Below are 21,926 nucleotides of genomic sequence, written 5' to 3'. Positions count from 1 at the left end.
ACATCTTTCCTACCTCCTATCTTTCAGTGCTAAGAACTAACTCTTAACCAAAAGTGACTTGCTAGGCAACTAAAAAAGTCAGGCCTCTTCTCCTAGATTTCTGCATTTCCATGTAGAGATCTTTAAGCCCTTCCTGGGCAGGATGCCGCCTTTGTCCTTGAAACCACCCATCCAGAACAGAAAGAGAACCTTAAATTTTGAGAAATGAGAACCTATTTAAAATCCCATTTCTCAAAGCCCTTGTTCTCAAAAGTCATTAAGGACATTTCTAGCAAAGCGCCCAGAGCAGAGAGGCAGCTGTCTGCCTTTTTCAGAACACCAAGGTAGTTAGACTATAAAAACCACTCAAAAATAATTTACCGCTTAAATCATTTAATTTACCTCCCTGTCTAAAAATGGGAGAAAGAGCATAGGAGGTTAAAATCAGCAGCAAATCTTTTAAAGAATTGCCTTCAGAAACTCTTAGTAAAAAAAAAAGATAGTATAGATAAGAGTCTCTCTTTTCCAGTTTATACCTTTGGTTGTACATATTAAGGTGCACTCATGATAATCCAAGATTATGGTTACAGGATATTGACAAGTTTGGGAATATGTTTATCATTGCCCCTAAAACAAACAGTTCGCAAGACGAAGCTTGTTCTTACCATGGCAGCGGCAGCTGAGTGGTTCATCTGGTGATGAGCTGCCTTGAGTTTGGCTTGCAAATGTGCAGGAGGATGGAAGTACTTGCATTTCTCCCGGCAGCATCGACCTTTGATGTAATCCATGCAGATGGTCACAGTATTATCACTTACTTCGATCATAGAAACATCTGTAGGGTGAGCATAGCGGCAATCACTTTCACCACGGGTACAATTTCCACGCTGAAATTCGCGGCAAACCTTAAAGAAAAAAAGAAAAATCACATCAGTCACTTTGATGACTGACAGATGATTAGCCTATTTATTTTGCCAGTGAATATAAAAGGAATAGTGTACATTATTATGGCATTTATTTAGGAAAAATTTTAAAGGGCGAAGGATAAGGTAAAGCCATGTTCACTTTGAGACAGACAAAAGTTCTTCTCCTAGGGAAAAAAAGAATTCCATTCTCCCAAAATGAAAGTTGTCTGTTTTCCTCACACTGAAATAAAAGGGCTTTAAAACTGTTGTTGAAAACCAACTTTTTATTCCCCCACGTAATAGCCTAAAGTGTCAATTAGCTGTTTGTAACAGGGAGTTATTTTTTTTAAGATGTAAGATGAGTCTTTATTACACAGCAATGCACTGATGGTTTTCCATAACAAACCTGTGAACCATGTCTGAGTTACATGTACAATTAGATTTCATTATGACACACTGCCAGGCATTCAAGGCGCTGCCAGTGGAGCCAACTTTGTAAGAAATCACCTAGTTAGTTATTTCGATTTATGAAATGCAACAATTAAGGGAAGACTTAAGGGACTCAACAAAGCAAAAAAGCTATTTGAAATTTCATTTCAATTTTCTTTTCTTAGGAATCAGGGATATTTATTATCCAGTAAACCATTCTTCAAATGGAAGAAAATATTTAGACACTGAGACATTTATATCCTGCATTCATATAGATTTACATTATGCATATAGAGTGAGATTAGTCTACTTTTTTTGTCAGTGTTATTGCTTTAGCAGGTAGAGACTCTTTAATAAATACACATCAATCTTGTGTAGTAAACCTGGGGCCTGGGTACAAGGAGCATTCCCACCTGGACTTCCTGTGCCATAGCAAAGGAGATGCACAGTCTATGGCTGGGCACACTAAGATACTGTTTGATCTACCATATAATTGAATCAATGGACTTCATAAAAGGGTATAATTGCAAAAATAAAATGGTGAACATTTATCTGAGATTATATGCCAGAAGCTAAAAACCTGTGGGTACAGAACAGATTTCTGTTCTGTAACGTAATTATACTTTTTACGTTATTGCTTTCTTGAATATATTTCACAATTAAACATATTTAACAAAAAAGAATGTTAATATTCCTGTGGGTACTTATTTAAAACATTCAAAAAGCTGGACTCTGAGAATGCTGAGAGGTTCATGATCTCAACATACATATTCTTGACTTATCATCCATAAGTATTTATTTCTACACAAATACCTCCAGTTTATCTGAACGCATCAGTTTGGGACCAGCAACTCCCGGCAATGCGAGAGGTGGGTTTCCAGGAACCAGAACAGGTGTATTTGGTAAAAGTTCAGCAGGAATCAGGTTCATCCCAGGATGATGTAAGTAAGGACCGAAAGCCATGGGAGGATTAGCCGGAAGTGCTGGATTCATAGGAAAAGAAGCCTGTATGTTTAAAAGGAGAAAAAGCAATCGTTAATAGTAAATGGGCTCTTTCGATTATTACACAAGGTGGTATTCTTTCAGAAATCTTAATCATATTAAGAACATCAATTGTTTCCTCTTATTTATTCTTAGTCTCCACAAACTAATTCCCACAAAGGAGCTGCTTTCAAAACAACAAATCTCTTCCAGTAGCACATTTACTCCATAAGCCGATAAAACAAGCCACTCATTTTAAGTCATGAATTGAGCAAATTATATTTCATTGATGGAATTTCTGTTTCAAATGTGATTTCTCTAGCACTTCCTTTTTAACCTGAAAACCGTGTCACCAATGATATCACACATATGGGCACCACCACCCCCAGCTATGTCTTTGCAAGCAGATTTCAAATACTCATGAAAACTCCCTTTCTTCCAACCTCTTCCCTCCTCTTCCCCATCATTTCTTCTTGGCACTAGACTGCCAAGGAGCTGAGGAAGAAGGAAAAAAAGAGCACTTAGTAACTTCTTTGCTGTCTACCTAAAAATGAGACTGGAATGCTTACATTTTATTATTATTTTCTCAAATTTAGAGGTCTTGTTTCACAAACTAATCTGACTTGCAAAGCCTTGCCTTTAGGGGACCCAGGATACTCACAGTTCAAAAGTAGGACCTACAAATATTACAAGCATCCCTGCTAGGCAGGAAGAGACGTATAGCAGGATTATAAGGGATGCAAACTAGAACATAAACTTTTCTTTACATAAACTTGAAAAGAAAAGCCTTAGCAATGGAAAGAGTTATTACGAGGTTTTCTATTTTAAATGTTCTGGTATCAAAGACTTTGATGTGTGTGGTTACTGCCTTTATCTGTAACCACTGCTGTTATCTGTGACCACATGATTTATCACTTTACTTTGCTCTTTTCTAATTTGTCTCATGTGTGGGCATTTTTTCCTTCCCAACAGGGTTATAATGCCTTTGATAGTTCTCTTGTCTCCTCCATAGGAGCCAACACTTATTGACTTACTGATATAATCAAAGATAAAAGTCAAAAAGAAATCTAAACATTTTAATGAATTAAAGACAAATTATGCTTAGATGTAGAACATTTCTAATAGTAATTTTATAGGGTGGTTAGCAACATTGTGTTGTAACTGGTGGCAATGCATTGTGTATTACTAATAGAATGCGTTCTTTCTTGCTTTCTTTTCATTTCATTCATTAAGAAAATATTGTAAACGTTGCACTGTCGAGCTGTACCCACACCTCTTGCTAAATCACATGTACCAGAATAGCTTCTAAAAACAGGCAGAATAGGAGGCCGTGAAGGGCAAAATACACCCCCTTCTCCACCCTGACCCCACATCACTTCTGACTTAAATTCTCAGCAGCATAACATGCTTCAGAAAGCCTGTTACAAACCACATTCTACTTGGAAGGAAAACGCCTTCCGGTACTCATCCATTAGCACCGTAGCTTAGATGAGTTTATCAAATTAGCTAATTGGCATGTTGGGAAGGTCAGAAAGTTTGGCCCCAGAGAAAGAATCTAGAACTGGCAAGACTCACTAAGGTGGGGAGAGAAGGAGCCTTAAGAGGGAAGGAGGTAACACTAGGTGCAAGAACCAGGAAAGATGAAGTCAATGAAGATGCCTTAAAGTTTGAGCACAGTCAAGGGTTGACTGATGTAAGAAGCTATATATGTGTGTGTGTGTATATATATATACATATATATATATACACACATATGTATATATACACACACACACACACACACACATATATATATGTCACACATCTCACTGAATGAGATGTGAAGCTCCAGGAATTAGCTAATTGACCTTATTTTATATAATAAGATGGGTCTCTCTTGGAAGCAGCCACCCCAGCATGCTTCAGCAATAAGGATACTTCATCAGTTCAACAATCCATGGACCTCTCAAAATTATCCAGAATCTGACAGTAAAACTCCATATCTGACCCACACAGCAGTGTACTTTGTTTTCTTTTTTTGGTTTCTCTCTGACTTTTATAGTAAATTTCTCACTGAAATCACCATCCAGTTCTTCTGGATAATTTTTACTTTTATCTCTTTCAGAACTCAGAAGGACCTCCATCAAATTTTTTAACCATTAAAGTGAAAGAATGTCATATAGTTGGGTGAGTTTTCCAGATTAAAAAATATCACTAATCACTAAACAATACCTATCAATTAATAATACTGAGCCTTGTACATGCAGTTTATAGTACCTCCCAACTTCTGTAACTTTCGTCCTTCCTTTTTTGGGGGTGACTTACCAGGGAAATTTTCTTGGCAAACTTCTGCTCTGTTTGGAATACATTTGAAACTGCTTAAGTGGTTTATATGCTCCAAGTATATGGAAAAAGCTGCAAATTAATTCATGGTCTATATTAAAAATGCAAAAAGGGCTTACTGAAAATGGTTAACATTTTTAAGGTTTCACCACTAACTATATAGTACCATCTTTGACTTTTGAAATTACTATGGTAGCTTCTATAGTCATTTGGTCCTTAATACATTTCATTCCATAACACTGTTTATTGAGAAGAAGAAAGCTCTTTCCTTCTCAACCCTAGGGCATAGTCAGGAACTTCTGAGCTTCTTGTTCATTTTCAAATAGACATTTCTGTTTTCTCTGTACCGCCTCTGCCCCAGGGTAACTATTCCATTTCATGAATTTGAACATTCAAGGGCTTAGCTTTAGCTCATAGTCATCAATTAAGTAAAGCAGTCTGCAAGATTACATATTCAGCTTTAATAAGCACAACTTTAATCCTGCCTATTCCTATATTACAGTCCTTGGTTTCAGTTGGGTTAATATGTACTTAACTGTAGAATAATTTTCATTTTAAAGAAAAAGGTACCTAATAGGATTACTATTAATGGCCATAATTGGTCTGGACACTTAAAGATGTCTCATATATTCACTTGTTTCTGAATTCTTAAGTGGTTCTCAATCTTTTCCAGAGTCCTGAACTTCTGAGAGTCAGATGAAAGCTGCAGACCCTGTTCACAGAAAAATCCATGTATGCCCAAAACAATGCATGTAATTTCATGAAGTTCAAGGACCTCATGACACTCACCCCAGTACAGGTTAAAAAACTCATATTCTAGAGCAAGAGCTGGCAAATTAATGCCTGTGGGCCAAATGTAGACCACTGCCTGTTTCAGACCAAGTAATGTCTTATACAGCCAGCACTAAGAACAGCTTCTACATTTTTAAATGGTTAACAAAAGTTAAAAGATTCATATTTTGTAACACATGAGAATGATATGAAATTTGTATTTCAGTGTCGATAAATCAGTTCCATTCTGCTCATTCGTAGACCTGTATTAGAGGGTCAGTCGCATCTCCATGGAAACAATCTAATCAAAAGGTCCCACTCACAAGTGGACAGATCAGATCTCCATGGAAACCATCCAATCAAAAGATCCCATCCAACAATAGCTCTGCCCTCACAAAACTGGATTAGGATTAAAAGAACATGGCTTTTCCAGAGTACATAACAGTTCAAACCAGCGTGATGTTAGATAGATTGCCACTCCCAAAATGTCTTTTAATAAAGATGTGAAATGCTAGATCAAACAGTATGAAAAGCACAGTGTAAGTGTGTGTGTGAGTGTGTACTTGACTGGAGTGTCTAAATCATCAGTACCAGAAGAGATGGAATAAAGAATTCTGAAAAAACTAAATCATGAGACTAAAGACCAAAATATATAACATTTTATTATAAACTCTGTGGTTCCATGGGACTAGTGATTTGATAATGTGACAAAATGGCACACGAGAAGAGATTATGAAAAGAAGAATTTAAATTAATATTTCATAAATCCCTAAAGGATATAAAAGCGAGCTTTTTTTACATGTGACAAATATATTCCTTTTTAGTGTTATTAAAGTTTTCCTTAATGAATTCCAATATCTGAAACATTTTCTTTTATTTGATTCCACTATTGGCCATGGTTTGAGCCCTACACACTCCCTTCCTTTTCACCTCAAAGACAGCACCTTTGTATGTAGCCACAACTCATCATTAGCGTAAAAATCAGGATGTATCTGCTCCCATATCTTCTTTTTAGGATTTAGTTCCTTGTCAGGCTCTCCAGGGAAAGTATCGAAAGTAATTCTGTCTCCAGAAAGAGATCCATTAGGAGGAGCCAAGATTTCAACTTTCTCTGGTGAACTAGCACATATCACCATTGCTTGAGATAGTACTTCCCTCATCTTTGCAGGTTTGAGGCTACAGAGCAAAATCACCATCCGATTTTGCATCTGTTCAAGAGGAACATGATTCACCAGGTCACTAATAACTGTTCTTGGGGCTGTTTCACCCACATCTACTTCTTCTACATATAAAGAATCTGCATCAGGGTGTTTTCTGGCAGTGATGATACAACCAATCCTAAGATCTAGACGAGAAACATCTATTGGCTTAGAATCAGCACTTTCTGCTACTGATTGCTGTTTTTCTCCTTTACTTCTTTCTTTTCAATTTCCTCTTTCATCTTCTTTTCTTCTCCTCTACCTTCATTTATCTGTTCACTGACACCAGAAGATATGGTTGCTATTGATATAGATTGTATCACATTTCCAGAAAGTGTAGAATTACCTTGCAGTGGAGTACCAGACGGGAATGGTATTTGCTTCACTCTATTTCGAATTTCTGCCTGAATTAACTCTTTTTCAGTTCTTCGATTTCTTTCTTTAATTTAGCATTTTCAACACGAACTTTCTTCTCCTCTCTCAAAGTTGCCTGCAAAATTGCTTTTTCCTTAAGAAGAGCAATTTGCTTCTTAAGATATTTAATAATTTGATCTGCCTCAGAACCTTTCTGCCCGTCTCTCCAGAATAGCATCATTGGTGCCCATTTTTGCCAAATAACGGCAGAAATTCATAAAGAGGTGGGCGGTAGTTCCCCAAGGTGTGTTTTAAGAATGCTTGGGGGACCTCCTTAACTTAAGTTTTATTATCAGATAGAGGTGACAACCATCGGTTGTTACACTAAGTCACCCAATGGCCCTCTCAATGACAAACTCTTGAACTACATGGAACCTGACAAGGCATCTTTTTAAACAAAATTCAATGCAATTTAATTTTACCTTATTTTGTATTGCAGAATCTGTAGGTTAATAGAAAATTATGCAGAAAGTAGAGTTACCATATACTCCCCTCAAACATACAATTTTCCCAATTATTAACACCTTGCATTAGTGTGACACCTTGATACAAATGATGAAAGAATATTATTATAAATTGCACTATTCATAATAACTACAGTTCTTCCATTAGGGCTCATGGTTTGTGTTGTATAGTCCTATGGTGTTTTAAAATTTTTATTCTAGTAATATATATATATATACAACTTATAATTTCTTCTTTTAATCACATAAAAATATATAATTCAGTAGTTTTAATCACATTCACAGTGTTCTACCATCACCACAATCCATTACCAAAATTTTTCCATCACCCCAAATAGAAATTCTGTACTAATTAAGCATTAACTCCCAGGTCCTTACCTTTACCTCTACCCCTACCCTGGTAAGCAATATTCTAGTTTTTCACAGTATGAAGTTGCTTATTCTAATTATTTAATATGAATGAGATCATACAATGTTTATTTTGCATCTGGCTTATTTTGCTCAAGATGATGTCTTCAAGGTTCAACCATGCTGTCTCATGCATTAGAAAGTAATTCCTTTTTATAGCTGAATAATATTCCACTGTATTTATCCACCACATCTAATTTTTCCATTCATTGGCGTATGCACACTTGGGTTGCATCCAACTTCTGTAAACTGTGGATAATGCCACTATGAACATCATTGTGCAAATATCTTTTTGAATCCCTGCTTTCAGTCTCATGATGAACTCCCTCAGCTTTGTTTATTTGGGAATGTCTTAGTCTCGCCCTCATTTTTGAAAGACAGTCTCGGTGGATATAAAGTTATTGTTTGAGGGTAGTGCAACAGTGGCCCAGTGGTAAAATTCTCGCCTGCCATGCCAGAGACCTGGGTTCAATTCCCAGTGCTTGCCATGCCAAAAAATATAGAGAGAGGGAAAATATATATATATGGGTTGGCAATAGTTTTCTTTCAGCACTTTAGTTATTTCATCCTATAGCCTTCTTACCTCCATGGTTTCTGATGAGAAATTGGCTTAGCCTTATTGGAATTCCCTTACACATAATATGCTGCTTTTCCCTTGCTGCTCTCAGAACTCTCTTTGTCCTTGGTTTTGATAGTTGGACTACTATGTGTCTGGGCAGAGTTTACTTCAAGTTTATTTTGCCTGGAGTCCACAGGGATTCTTGAATGTGCATATTCATGTCTTTTGTTAAATTTGGGAAGTTTTCTGCCATTATTTCTTTGCATATTCCTTCTGCCCTTTTCTCTCTTTTTCCTTCCAGTACTCCCAAAATCCATATACTGGTATGCTTGATGGAATCACACAGGTCTTTTAGGCTCTGCTTGCTTTTTAAAAATTATTTTCTCTTTCTTCTCCTCAGTTTGAATCATTTCAATTGCCTTGTCTTCGAGGTCACTGGTTCTTTCTTCTGCTAGCTCCATTCTGGGACTGAAATCCTTTAGGGCATTTTTTTCATTTCCATTATTGCTGTCTTCATCTCCAGTATTTCTATTTGGTTCTTTTTTAAAATTTCTGTTTATTGAGATTTTCATATTATTCATTATGGTTTTCCTAATATTTTTTGTTTTTTCTGTGTTTTCCTGTATAAACTTGAACATATTTGAAGATCATTTAAAAAAATATTATTTGCTCAGTATGTCTAAAGCCTGGTTTTGTTGATGATATCTGGACTTTTATCTTATTTCTTTGGATGGGCCATCATATCTTGATTCTTTGTTTGTCTCATAATGTTTTGTTGCACAATGCACTTTTTTAATATTTCAAAATTGTAACTCTGGGATTTAGTTCTTGAGCTGTTTCTTACATCTGCATCAAGGTAGTCATACTACAGAGATTTCCTTGAGTGCCAAGAGTGAACAAAAACAAACAAAGCAATGCAAAAAAAAAAATCTTTCACAGTCTTTGCAAATTAGCTGTGCCCTGGCCAGGATTCTCCTTCAATGTTTAGCCCTCCTGTCAAGAAGATCGGTAAGAAGTGAAAGTGAAGCACAGGTCCTCTCCATCTTTTCGGAGGCTTTATCTTGTCCTCGGCATGTGCTTGCCTATAGCCTTAGGAATTCAGATGCTCCCCCTCTACTCCCTATGAAATAGATTTTTCCCCTATTTTATGACTTAAAGGAGATAATCCCTTGCTGCAGTCCTCTTCAATTTAATTGTTTCTTACATTGCTTTTGCTTTTGACTGCAGGGCAAGATCTGGGAGGGTGAAGCAGAGACAAGTTTCCTGATTCAGTCAGTCAGGCTGCCATCCAATACATTAACATCAACATACAGGTGCCCTCCCGCCCCCGCCATGAATAAAGGGGTTACTTTGCTCCCTCTGGAACAGGCCAGGCATCCACAATGGGAGTGCAAGACTGGCTCCACAATACACTGAGGAGGTGGTGAGGAAGGGCCCAGCAGGTACCATAACCTTCTCTTGCCATTTTTAAAGCTGCATTTTCTTGATTCAGTACTCACCCAGTTACGTCAACCCTTTAACAGTTATCCAGTTTTGAGGAAGATGGCTCTGCCAGTTGTTGCTAATTGTTCAAGGACTTTGCAGAGAAATGGCATCCTGGCACATCAGGTGATGCCATCTTTGGTTGATCAGAAGTTCAAGGTGATGGTTTTGATAAGAGAAAAAAAATCTTCTTTTATAGATGAGGTTGTTATCACTGGCTTTGTTTGTTCATTGTTGCTTTTTCCATCTTCAGGGAAAAAAGATTTTTACAGCGACTTCTAAACTTTTTGTCTTTATCTCACTGTGTAAATAGCCAGCAATTCTGAGGTAACTGTTTGTAGCCATGAAACAGGGGCAAACCCACATGGTCTCATTAGCACAAGGCTCCAACCAACTGACTAAACCAGCCCCAGAGAAGGACACAGGATGGGCAGAGATTATGCGTAATTTATACCATGGGAATATATGAAGAAGTATAAGGGAAGAATGTTGAGATTTGTTACTATTAAAGAAACTGGGCACTTCAAAAGATATCGTGAGCAAGCACTTTGCTCAGCTGCAGAAGTATAGCGTTTTCATTTAATGTTTGATAAAACAGATTTTATATTGTGGGTTAACAGAGTTGGGGCAAGGCAGCAAATCTTCTTCTCAGGTGATTTACTTTGCTTGAATATAAGAGAAGCTTTAGACAGTGTGACATACACAGCCTCAAGAAAGGACCCTGCAATTAGAAGTGAATCCAGGATTTATGGGCCCTGAACCCTAGACAGTTTTTTGGGGGAGGGTGTGAGGGAATGAGAAGGGGGGCTTAAGAACCAAGAGTACACAGATAATTTTTGCGAACTTTACAAACATATTGTGAACTGGAAACACACTGCTAGGACCCTTTCCCAGGCCTTGGCAAGAGGCCACGTAAATGAGGGGAACTGAACCTTCATTAGCGTCAAAGTAAGTCTGGGAACAGTGTTTATTGAACAAATGAATAATCTAAAGCTTGAATTGTTCTATCTAAAAGTAAAATCTTATATGAGGCTTGGGAAAAAATAGTAAAATCTAGTTGAAACTTTGTGCTTAGAGCATGGTGGCATCATGACCGTTTCTATGACTTGACTTGGTCAACCTCAGACATTGTATAACCTCACTTAGTAATGATGGCCATAATTATACCAAGGGCACTAGCATTATACTTATGCAATGCCTTTCATTTACTCACTTCAATATTTTGCAAAGATCACTTTACAAACGTTAATGTCACCACATCTATCTGAAAGAACTAATGGCCTTGATGGATCATTCCACAAACAGGTAAGCTGAGACACAGTGGCCTCCATGACTTGGCTATGATCATACCAACAAAACCTGGAATAAAGTAGTGACCATGAAATCGGTAATCTGGAATATGGACATACTTTCTTTTTCTATTAAATCTACAAAATGTCAATGGGCAGGCCACGGTGGCTCAGCAGGCAGAGTTCTTGCCTGCCATACCGGAGACCCGGGTTCGATTCCCTGTGCCTGCCTATGCAAAAAAAATTAAAAATAAAAGTAAAAATGTCAACCATCTTTCTTACATAAAGTTTGTAAAAAAAAGAACAAGACAACAGAGCCTAACTACTTTAGTTGACAAAGTTAGTTTATGTGACCTAGAAAAGTTGGAATTCTGATATGAATATGCAAAATACAGAATGTATCTTGATAAGGGAAGGATATTACCCTTTTCTTTTCAACTACTTATTTTCAAAACTTAAAAAATTAAAAAAATGCCTTCCAATATTTTTATTTCTAAACACTTAAAACAGTTCTAGTCCAAAGTTCCAACAAGCAATATAATGCTGTACAGCTCTTGATTATTAAAGAAGTAAAACATTACAAACATTGAAGTTAAAAATAATGATAGTATTTGTTAATTAGTATATTCTCTTCCTTCTAGGTACTCAGCTTCCTACTTAAATTATTCTTTCAGTCCTTATGTGCTATCTTACCTTCATTTCTTACTATATTAATGTGAGATAAACATATAAGCCAGTTTGAAAAAATGTATTTGGCAAAAAGACTGACAAGAATGGTGCAAAAGATGGGGATGGGTCTGCAGACATCAGAAGATTCAGTCTAAGATAAAGGAAAAGCCTGGAGTGGAACCCATGTTTATGGCCTTAATGGGTTGGAATTCCACAATATGGCCATAGGAATGCAATCACACTGATAACTGTAGAGCAGAACCAGAGGCCTTGGCACACATCAATGGAACCTCAGCTGTGCTGAACCAACAAACCTCTAAATTAATCATCAGGTGAATACACTGGACTGGGTCAAGTTCACCTGGTGTGTCAGGATATGCTTCCACGTGAATCACTATATCCAAAGAGAGAAACTAAATGAACTTCCCAGATTTGGACAAGCTATGACAAATGACTAAATTAAAATATATACATTTGAATAGCCTTATAACAGCACATTCACCTTATATATCCACACAGCACATCCAGTAGTGAGAATCCTTCCTCCCTTGCATTCTGAGTTGTGAAAGTGAAATTTTAAGACATTATCTTTGTTTGAGAGTAATCTAGTAAGTCCACTTTTCCTAGCATTCTTCTACAGTGCTCAAGTTTGCCCACCGATCATGCCAAGGGGGCCTTTTAAACGTGTAATATTTTGCTGTGCACACTAGAAACTCTCTCTCTTAAATTGCAATGAAAAATACTAGGGAGTCACACCCTGTCTCCCTTGCTACATTTCCTAAATAAAGCAATAAAGGCTTTCAGAGTTGGAATTTTATACCAGCAAATAGCATTTCAGACCTGTTAAATATAGTGAACAAACTTGCCTGCTACAGCAAGCATTCTACTCAAATTTACTATGGGTGGTTTTTCTTCATTGTTCAGTCACACGGCACAGAATCTGTTCTCTAGCTACCACCTCATTCAGGTTGACATTCGTTTTATCTGGGGAAGTATAATAGGCAAACAATATTCAATTTTGCAAAGGCAAATGTGCTCTTCTGGTATCCTAGAAACATATATCGATGTATCCTTTTCAGAAAGACCAAAAGTTCAAGTCAGTGATACCAAATAGGTCTTACTATGCAACCATACAAACACGGAGATTGGAATCTAAATAAAAGTTGGTCTATTTTAGGGACAGAGATTAGACTATCGGCATGGGAGGGGGGCGGTGGTATTCAAAGGGTAGACGGTTGTATGGGGGGCAGTACAACATCAAGATCCATTATAAATAATCTTTTTTTTCCAAATCAGACTGGTAAGTGCCACTTAAAATTGCTCAAACTATTTCAATTACAACATGCCTACAAAGCAGTGTCTTACTCCACAAAAGAGGAGCATATTAACCATTTTGGGGTTAGATTTTTGTATACGTAATAACTTAAAAATTAATTTTTTAAGGGTGCACAGGTGGTTCAGTGGTAGAATGCTTGCTTTCCATGTGGGAGACCCAGGTTCGATTCCTGGACCATGCACCCCCCACCCCCCCAAAAATTAATTTTTTATAGGTTGATCACATCGCAACATCTACTGTTAAATAATCTACAAAGTAGAAGAGTCACTTCCAGTTGTTCCCCGGGCTCTTCTAAGTAACATCCTGTATCTTGCACTATGCTATAAAATAAACTGTACTGCTGTGAGTTATATCAGTCATCTTCTGAAGTCTAAAATATAAAGTCGTTTTCATTTAAGAAAAATGGAAAATGTATTCTATTATAGAAAGCATAAAGATTCAAATTAGAAGGCAAGAGGCTAAAAAAACTCAATGAATCTCTTATGGGACTCTGAAAAAGCCTTTCCTTACTCTCCCGTGGAAACCAGTATCACCAATAATGCAGGAATAGTTGAGATTTGGAGTGTGCAGACTCTTCCAGAGGCTAAACAGAAGAAGAGTCATCCAACTCCTTCTGTAATCCTATTTTACCCCAGGCTTTGCTCCCTGAGTCTCTGAAACATTGGGCTGGTATCCTAATCTGTTCCTTAACCTATGAAAAGATATTAAACTCCAGGGCTATAGAAAACACTGGGCTCAGGTGTTTGATAATAAAATCTGGCTCTTTTTTTTTTGCTCAGTGTGATACTGGGGCAGACCAAGAGAGGCTGAGCATAGCAACGGTGAGTGTAAAGCTCTTTGGCCTTATTCCCCATTTACTCACATTTCCTGAGCTCACTAAGCACGTCCATTTCTCTGTGGCTTTGTTTATGCTGTGACCAATACCCGTAATGTCTCCTCTTCCTTACCCCGTCAGGAGTAGAAAGGAATTCCCAACTGTAAACAGACCCACCCTTCCAGATCCAGCCCCACAAGGCAGAGCTGGAAAGCCTGGGCCTGGGATGGTGCTCAGCCCAGCTGTGCTTCCCATGGACCCTGGGCCTGCTCTTTGTTTTGCGGTGGTGTTTCCCTCCTCTCCCTCAGGTTCTTTGCCCCTTGTGTCAAAATGACTGCTGTTGCCAAAAAAACAAACACAACCCACAAGGTAAAGAACTGGCTCCAGGCCTGCTTTCAAGTGTTGTCTTTCCGTTCTGTAACTGCTGCCTCCTTTATTGTCTGGGACATATCGTTTACAATAGTTTTGTTTGTAATAAACCGTCTTTTCTATTCTCAAAAATCTGTTTTAAAAAAAAAAGAATTAGGGGGAAACTGAAGTACTTCAGCGTGTGAAAGCCAAGGGAAGAGTTTCATGAAGGAGTTCAGACATGTAAAGTATTACTGAAAGTCAGAAAAACTCTGAAGAGATCACTGGCAACCTTCTGTGAACTTATTTATCAACATAATTAATCAGGACTGAATTCCAAGACAAATATTCTGGCAAACCAATAACACAGGACATAAACACTGCTTTTCTTAAATTTGTCTAGACATTCTAGGAAAAAAAAATAACTATCATGGGACACAATTTTAGCAACTCATTCATGCCCCTTGCACCTGTTTTTGCATTTTTCTACAAAGATGCACTACTTAAGGGCTGCCCTATGTTCACAGATCTCCTTGAATTCTGAGAATCAACTTCATAATGACAGGCTTTGCTTGAAGGCACATGGTCCTACTTATGCATTTGCATTGCATCTAAATACTACATATGTCTTTCAGTTTTCAGTGTGTCTATTACATAGTCCCTGATGAAATGGGTAATAAAGATAACGCAGCCCTTTCAAATTTATCTTTCTAATGGATTAAAAGAAGTAGGCCGGCTAGAATTAGAATGAGATGCCAATGAGCTAAATTTTCAAACTGGAAGAACTGTAGTAGAAAGGAGACATTTTCAATTCTCTCTGAAAGGTTTAAGATCAAATGTAACTTTATATTTTAAGGTATCAGGGCTAGATGAATTCTCAAGATCTTTTCTTAAGTTATACAAGTACTTGGAAAATGACCAGCTATAGCGTAATTACATTTTAAAGAATCTATTTAAACTCACAGGTTTACAAAAGTATTAGTACTTCTCAAGACTGTTAAGGTCATGGGAAACAGGGAAAGATTAGGATATTATCCCCACTAGGGGAGACAAGACAACTAAATGCTGTGATACTATTGATTGGGCACTAAAACAGAAAGAGGATATTAAGAGAAATACTGGTGAAGTCTAAATAAATAAATAAATAAATCCTGCAGTTTTTTTTAATAGTAATGTGCCAGATGTCAGTTTCTCAGTTGCAACAAATGTACCTTGGTAATATAAGATGCTGACAATAGGAGGAACCGGGTTAGAGGTATATTAGAACTCTACATACTATATTTGCAACTTTTCTGTAAATCTAAAATTATTTCAAAATAAAAAATTTATTTAGAAGCAACAACGACAAAAGCATCAAAGAACAAGGAACTCTTCTTGAATTTATGTCCTAGAATTTAAAGGTTTGCATGTAATAATAATCAAGCCTCCCCATCTTAAAATGCCCCTGGCTCCTTTATTAGAATATTCTTCTGTAAACTGAACTCATGCACAAACTCAACCCAGGTTTTCAATCCAACATATCCCAGTTGGTCCTTCATATGCACAATTCTGTAGTGTCACTTAAATTTAAATATTAGCTTGTGTCATGAATCCTTTTATAACTAACTTTCTGAAGGCCCAAGAGGTTGTTTCAATGTAAATATGTTTGGTTTTTTTTTCTTTTTAAAGACACATGCAAAATATTTCAAAGTCTATAGCTGTGACTTACAAGTGATGACATCTGGGCATTTTGGAGCATAAGCTGCATCTGTTGGGCGAACATGGTTGCGGCAGTCTTCTGTTGAATCAGATTGTTTCTTCCATTAATCTCCAGCCGTGCTTTTAGTTGTGGAGGAGGGTGAAGGTATTTGCAGTTATCCCTAGTACACCGACCCTAAAAATGAAGGATTTGGTGAATTTTCATTTAGTATTTCTAAAATTCTGGTATGATTAAGAACCTAATCAGAGTTTATCATTCTCTTAGCATGTGCCAGGTACTACAGCAAGTGCTTTACATGAATTAACTAGTTTAATCTTCATAGAATTCCCATAAAATTGATACTCTTATTATCTTCACCTTGCACAGGAGGGCACTGAGACTGAGAGGCTAAGTGACCCGCCTATGGTCACACAACTAAAAAGTGACAAAAGCAGAATTGAAACCTAGTCAGTTTGGTTCCAGAACCCACTTTTTTTAAGCCACTCTGCTCTACTTTGATATGAATTAAATTATATTTAAAACATAAAAATATTAGGAATAGTACATCATCATAACATTACAGATTTAAATAGACTCTTTCCTCTATAACATGTGAAATTATGTATATTAAAATTAAATAGTTCGTTTCCCGGACCATGCACCCCCCCAAAAAAATTTTAAATAAGATTCAGTATGCGGATATACATATACAAATAATCAAGAGAAGTGAAGAAAATAATTTAAGCATACACAAACACGTGCATATAACACTAATTTTAGACTCTATTATTCTGGACAATTTAAGCTCCAAACTTCTCCTTTCCCCTGTCTATTCAATGTAAAAATATCTTGAAGTCTAGTGATATTCTGTTCATTACATAGTAAATCCCTTAATTGGCAGCCATGTTGTTCTTTAGGTTTTGGAGGCAACAGTCCTGGAGACCTGAGGTCAGTGTCTTTTGAGGAGTCTAATATTGCCAAGATGGTGGCATGAGATGCTCTGTGATTCCATCTCCCACAAAAGCTTTACACAACAGTAAAAAAACTGGTAGAATCATATTTTTCAGAGCTCTGAAAAAGAGTTAAGAGTTGTAGCAACTGGGCAAGTGCCAAAGCAAGAAGAAGGAAACTTTAAAAAGGTATCATGGGGTGTACGGGTGGTCCAGTGGTAGAATGCTTGTCTTTCATGTGGGGGTCCCGGGTTCAATTCCAGGACCATGCACCCCCCCCCCCCCAAATAAAACAGGTGTCACAGCAAAGTCCCTTGGGGGATGGGAGAAAACATATGGAACTATTAAACTTTACCACCAGGGAAACCCCTAATACTGTGTCAAACATTAGGGACACCCAAATCTATATGCCAAGACCTTGATCTTGAGGCTTACTCTTGTGAAGCTTATGTAGGTAGTGGAGAAGCTTAGACTACCTATACGTAGGCCTAAGAGTTACTTCTGAAGGACCTCTGTTGTTGCTCAGATGTGGCCTCAATCTCTCTAAGCCCAAATCTGCAAGTGAAATCATTGCCCTCCCCCTATGTGGGACATGACATCCAGGGTTGAAAGTCTCCCTGGCAGTGTGAGAGATGACTCCCAGGGATGAGTCTGGCCCTGGCATCATGGGATCAACCATTCCATCCCAACCAAAAGAGGAAAAAGAAGTGTAACTAATAAAGTATCAATGGCTGGGAGAGTTCAAATAGAGTCAAGAGGCTACTCTGGACGTCACTCTTACACAAGCTTCAGTTAGACATTTCTACCAATCATAACTTGCCAAACCCCAACCAAAACCATTCCAGCCAATCCTAAAGAACACGTAGGGCAATATATGAGATTCTACAAAGGTTCCATGCACTAGGGTAACTTTCCAGAAACCTACAACCTCCTGAGGGGTCCCTGTTCCAGATAAGTCCTGAAACCTAAAGGGCCCAGCCTCTCCAGAACATCAGCTAGTTCCACCTCCCTATCCCATAATACTGGTAGCCCTTTCTAACATGAAAAAGTTAGAATGGCTATAGCCCAAATACCCCTAAAGAGTGGGCTAGAAAGATCAAAGGTGATGGTGGAGTTATACAGAGAAGGTAGGATTTAACAAATAAATATGATTGCTGAATCATTAAATTGATTGATATTTCTTTTAGTCTCCAATATCTTAGAGCTGCTAGAAGTAAAAACCTAAAATTGTGGAACCCATATCAAACTCTGAAATTTCTTCTACAACTAATTATTGTGCTGTGCTTTGAAATTTATTGCTTTTTCGTATATATGTTATTTTTCACAAAAAAGTCGATTGTGATGATAAAATACATATATATTTTATAAGGAATATGTATATATTCCTTCTAGCCTCCAATGTTCTGGGGCAGCTAGAAGGAAAACTCTGAGATGCCGGTACGGTAGCCCATGACAAACTCTTGGGCCTGCCCTGTAACTACTTGTTGAAAGTACTTTAAAAACTATTGCTTTTTTCTTTCTTTGCTTTGTATATATGTTATATTATACAATTAAAAGAAAGGTATCACACTAATGTATATCAACAACAGGAGGTATTTGGGTATGCTATAATTTTTACATGATTTTTCTGTAAGCCTACAACTTCACTAATTAAAAAAATTAAATAAAAACTCCACAGAACTGTACAATACAAAGAGCGCACCCCAATGTAAACTATGGATTATACGTCATAATTATAATTATATTGGTATATCGATTGTAATAAGGACACCAAACTAATGCAAAATGTTAATAATGGAAAAAACTGTGGGGGGTTATGGGAAATACATTTTCTCTATGGTTTTTCATAAAACCACAATTGCTCTAATAAAAAATAAATTAATTAAAATAAAAACTAAAAAGAAAATGGTAGGAAAATCTCGTGGTGTCATTGCTGGTTTCTCATTCACCTATTGTCCAGCTCATGTGAAGCCAGCCAACATCCCCAGTGCAAATTCCAAGTCCTGGTTCTAGAGGGTACAGGGTAGCACTTGTGCACATATGAGGGTGCATATATATCTGTGCCAATCTGTCTGGTGACATCTTGAAGCACTGAACCAGGAAACTTTTTGCATTCCATCCCAGAATTTCTCGAAGGTAGACACCTGGAATGCTGGATAGCTAGAATACTGTAGGACAACAGTCAAATCACAACTGCCTAGGACAAATGACTGGTGGCTATGGGACACAGTATAACATCTGGTATCATGACAAAACACTGATGCGTAGGAGAGAAGGGGACATTCAGATCCATGTAAATTGGGAAATTCCTAGGCATTCTCAAAAAAAGACTCATGATCAAGAAAGACCAGGGAATGCTTTAGAACTTTTGCCTTGGGCTGTTATTTAAACTCATTGTTAGATACTAACATAGACCAATCTGAAAAGAATGGGAAAAGAATTTTGTTTTGCTTTGTTTTGCTTGCTCCTGACATTCAAGGAAATCTTTGTCGTAACATTAACTGGATACAAGCTTAAGGAACAGACGCCTCCAAGACTAAATTTCAGACACAACACATCAGAAGATCATCCATTATGTAACAAAAGAATAAAAGACATATTTAAAAAAAGCAGGGTCTGATGGTCCATACAAAAGAATAAGATAAAGCATTAGAAATCATCAATGAGAAGGGCCAGAACTTGGACATACTAAAGACTTTAAAAAAATTATTCTAAATAATCCCAAAGAGGGTAAAGAACTAAAGAAAATCAAGAAAATTACAGATGTACAAAAAAGAAAATGTCAGTAAAGAAACAGAAAACATAAAAAAAAGAGCAAAAAGAAGTGAAGACCACAATAAGAGAAATAGAAAATTCCGTGGAAGGGTTCAACAGCAGATTGGAGCTGAAAGAAGAAAGAATCAATGAACTTGAAGATAAGACAACTGAAATAATTAAGGATGAGGAGAAGAAAGAAAAAAGGACAAAGAAAAATGTACAGAGATTTAGAGACATATGGAGCACATGAATGGTACAAATATATCCATTGCTGAAGTCCCAGAAGGAGAAGAGAGAGAGAAAGGGGCAGAAAGAATGTGCAAAGAAATGGTAGCTGAAAACTCCTCAAATGTAATGAAAAACATTAATACACACATTCAAGAAGTTCGATGAGCATTAAACAAGATAAATCTAAATACTCCCACACCAAAACACATTATAATCAAACTGTCAGATGCCAAAGACAATTGCAAAATCCTGCAAGTTACAAGAGAGAAGCAAAGTGCATGTACAAGGGAGCCATGGTAAGATTAGGTTCGGATTTCTTATAAGAAACCGGAGCTAAGAATGCAGTGGGATGACACATTCAAACAGCTGAAAGATAACTGCCAAACAAGAATCCTGGATCTGACAAAACTGCCTTTCAAAAATGAAGGAGAGATTAAGACATTCCCAGATAAGTAAAAGCTGAGGGAATTTGTCACCACTAGAATGGCCTTACAAGAAATACTAAAAGGAGTTCTTCAAGTTGAAAGGATAGGACACTAGTCAATAGATCACAGCTATGTGAAGAAATAAAGATCTCCAGTGAGGATAATTACATGTGTAAATATAAATGCCATACATTTTAATTTTTCATTTTTAACTCCACTTTTTATTCATACCATCTTAAATGCAAATACATGAAAAGTAACCATAAATGGTTTGGGACTTAATTGGAAAAATATTGCACAGAAGGAAATAAGAAAGGATACTAAATGGTCCACTACAAAGCTCAACTAAATAAAAGAAATAGGCAATAATGAAATTGAGGCATTAAAAAGCCTAAAGACTTACAAAAAGCAAAATGGCAGAGGTAATCCTGCATTACCAGTAGTTATTTTAAATGTAAATAGATTAAACTCCCCAGTCAAAAGGCCAAGATTGGCAGGATAAAAAATTATAATCTATCTATATGCTATTTACAAGAAACTCACCTTAAATTCAAAGACACAAGGAGGTCGAAAGTGAAAGGATGGAAAAAAAAATTCCATGCAAGTGTTAAACAAATTAGAGCATGGGTAGATATATTAATATCAGATAAAATAGACCTTAGTTAAAAAATGTTAAAGGGACAAAGAAGGACACTACATATTGATAAAAGGGTTAATTCATGAAGAACATTTCAAAATTATAAATATATATGCACTTAACAATGGAGCCTTCAAATATATGAAGCAAACTGACAGATTTGAAGGGAAAAGCAGACAATTCTATATTAATAGGAGACTTCTACATACCACCTTCAATAATGGATAGAACAACTACAAAGAATATCAATAAGGAAATAGAGAACGTAACCAATAACACACAACAAATAGACCTAACAGACATATATACACCATTTCATCCAAAAACAGCAGAGTGCCCAGCCTTCTCAAGTGCAAATGAATCATTCTCTAGGACAGTCCATATATCACAAAACAAGTCTTAATAAATTTTAAAAGACTGAAATCATAGTACGATCCTGGACCACAACTGAATAAAGGTAAAATTAGAGGAAAAATAGGAAAATTCACAAATATGTATAAATTAAACAATAAGGAAAGAAAGAAGAAGAAATACCAAAAGAAATCAGAAAATATCTTAAGACAAATGAAAATGAAACTACAACACACAAATCTTATGGAATCCAGCGCAGAAGGAAACTGACAGCTGTAAACACTTACATTAAAAAACATGCCAAATCAGAAATCTAACCTCACACTGGAGAAAGTAGAAAAAAAAAAGAGTAAACTAAACACAAAGTGAGAAGAAGGGAAGAAATGATAAAGATTAGAACAGAGATAAATGAAATATTGAGAATAGAACAACAATTGAGAGAATTAAGAAAACCAAAAGTTGGTTCTTTGGAAGGATTAGTATTATTCATAAACCTTTCAGAAATGATAAGCAGACATTACTAACAGCCTTACA

General features: G+C 36.8%; 1 protein-coding gene and 1 pseudogene across 7 annotated transcripts in view; both read right to left on the bottom strand.

The window, feature by feature from the left end:
• The window catches only part of MBNL3 (muscleblind like splicing regulator 3), a 117,932-nt gene that overhangs the window by 16,950 nt on the left and 79,056 nt on the right, over positions 1-21,926 (bottom strand). For all 7 annotated transcript variants that reach the window (XM_077145089.1, XM_077145090.1, XM_077145087.1 and 4 more), the window contains exons 2-4: positions 16,075-16,239; positions 2,124-2,315; positions 645-881 (exon numbers count right to left, since the gene is read on the bottom strand). In XM_077145089.1, coding sequence (XP_077001204.1) covers positions 645-881; positions 2,124-2,315; positions 16,075-16,128 — 483 coding nt within the window. In that variant the 5' untranslated portion in view covers positions 16,129-16,239. The remainder of the gene's footprint in view (positions 1-644; positions 882-2,123; positions 2,316-16,074; positions 16,240-21,926) is intronic.
• Positions 4,040-7,531, bottom strand: LOC143670351 (aminoacyl tRNA synthase complex-interacting multifunctional protein 1 pseudogene; annotated as a pseudogene).

This window comes from Tamandua tetradactyla, chromosome X (genome assembly GCF_023851605.1).
Source record: "Tamandua tetradactyla isolate mTamTet1 chromosome X, mTamTet1.pri, whole genome shotgun sequence".
Lineage (NCBI taxonomy): Eukaryota > Metazoa > Chordata > Mammalia > Pilosa > Myrmecophagidae > Tamandua > Tamandua tetradactyla.
The sequence above is the reverse complement of the archived record's forward strand: the minus strand, read 5'-3'. Positions and strand labels throughout refer to the sequence as shown.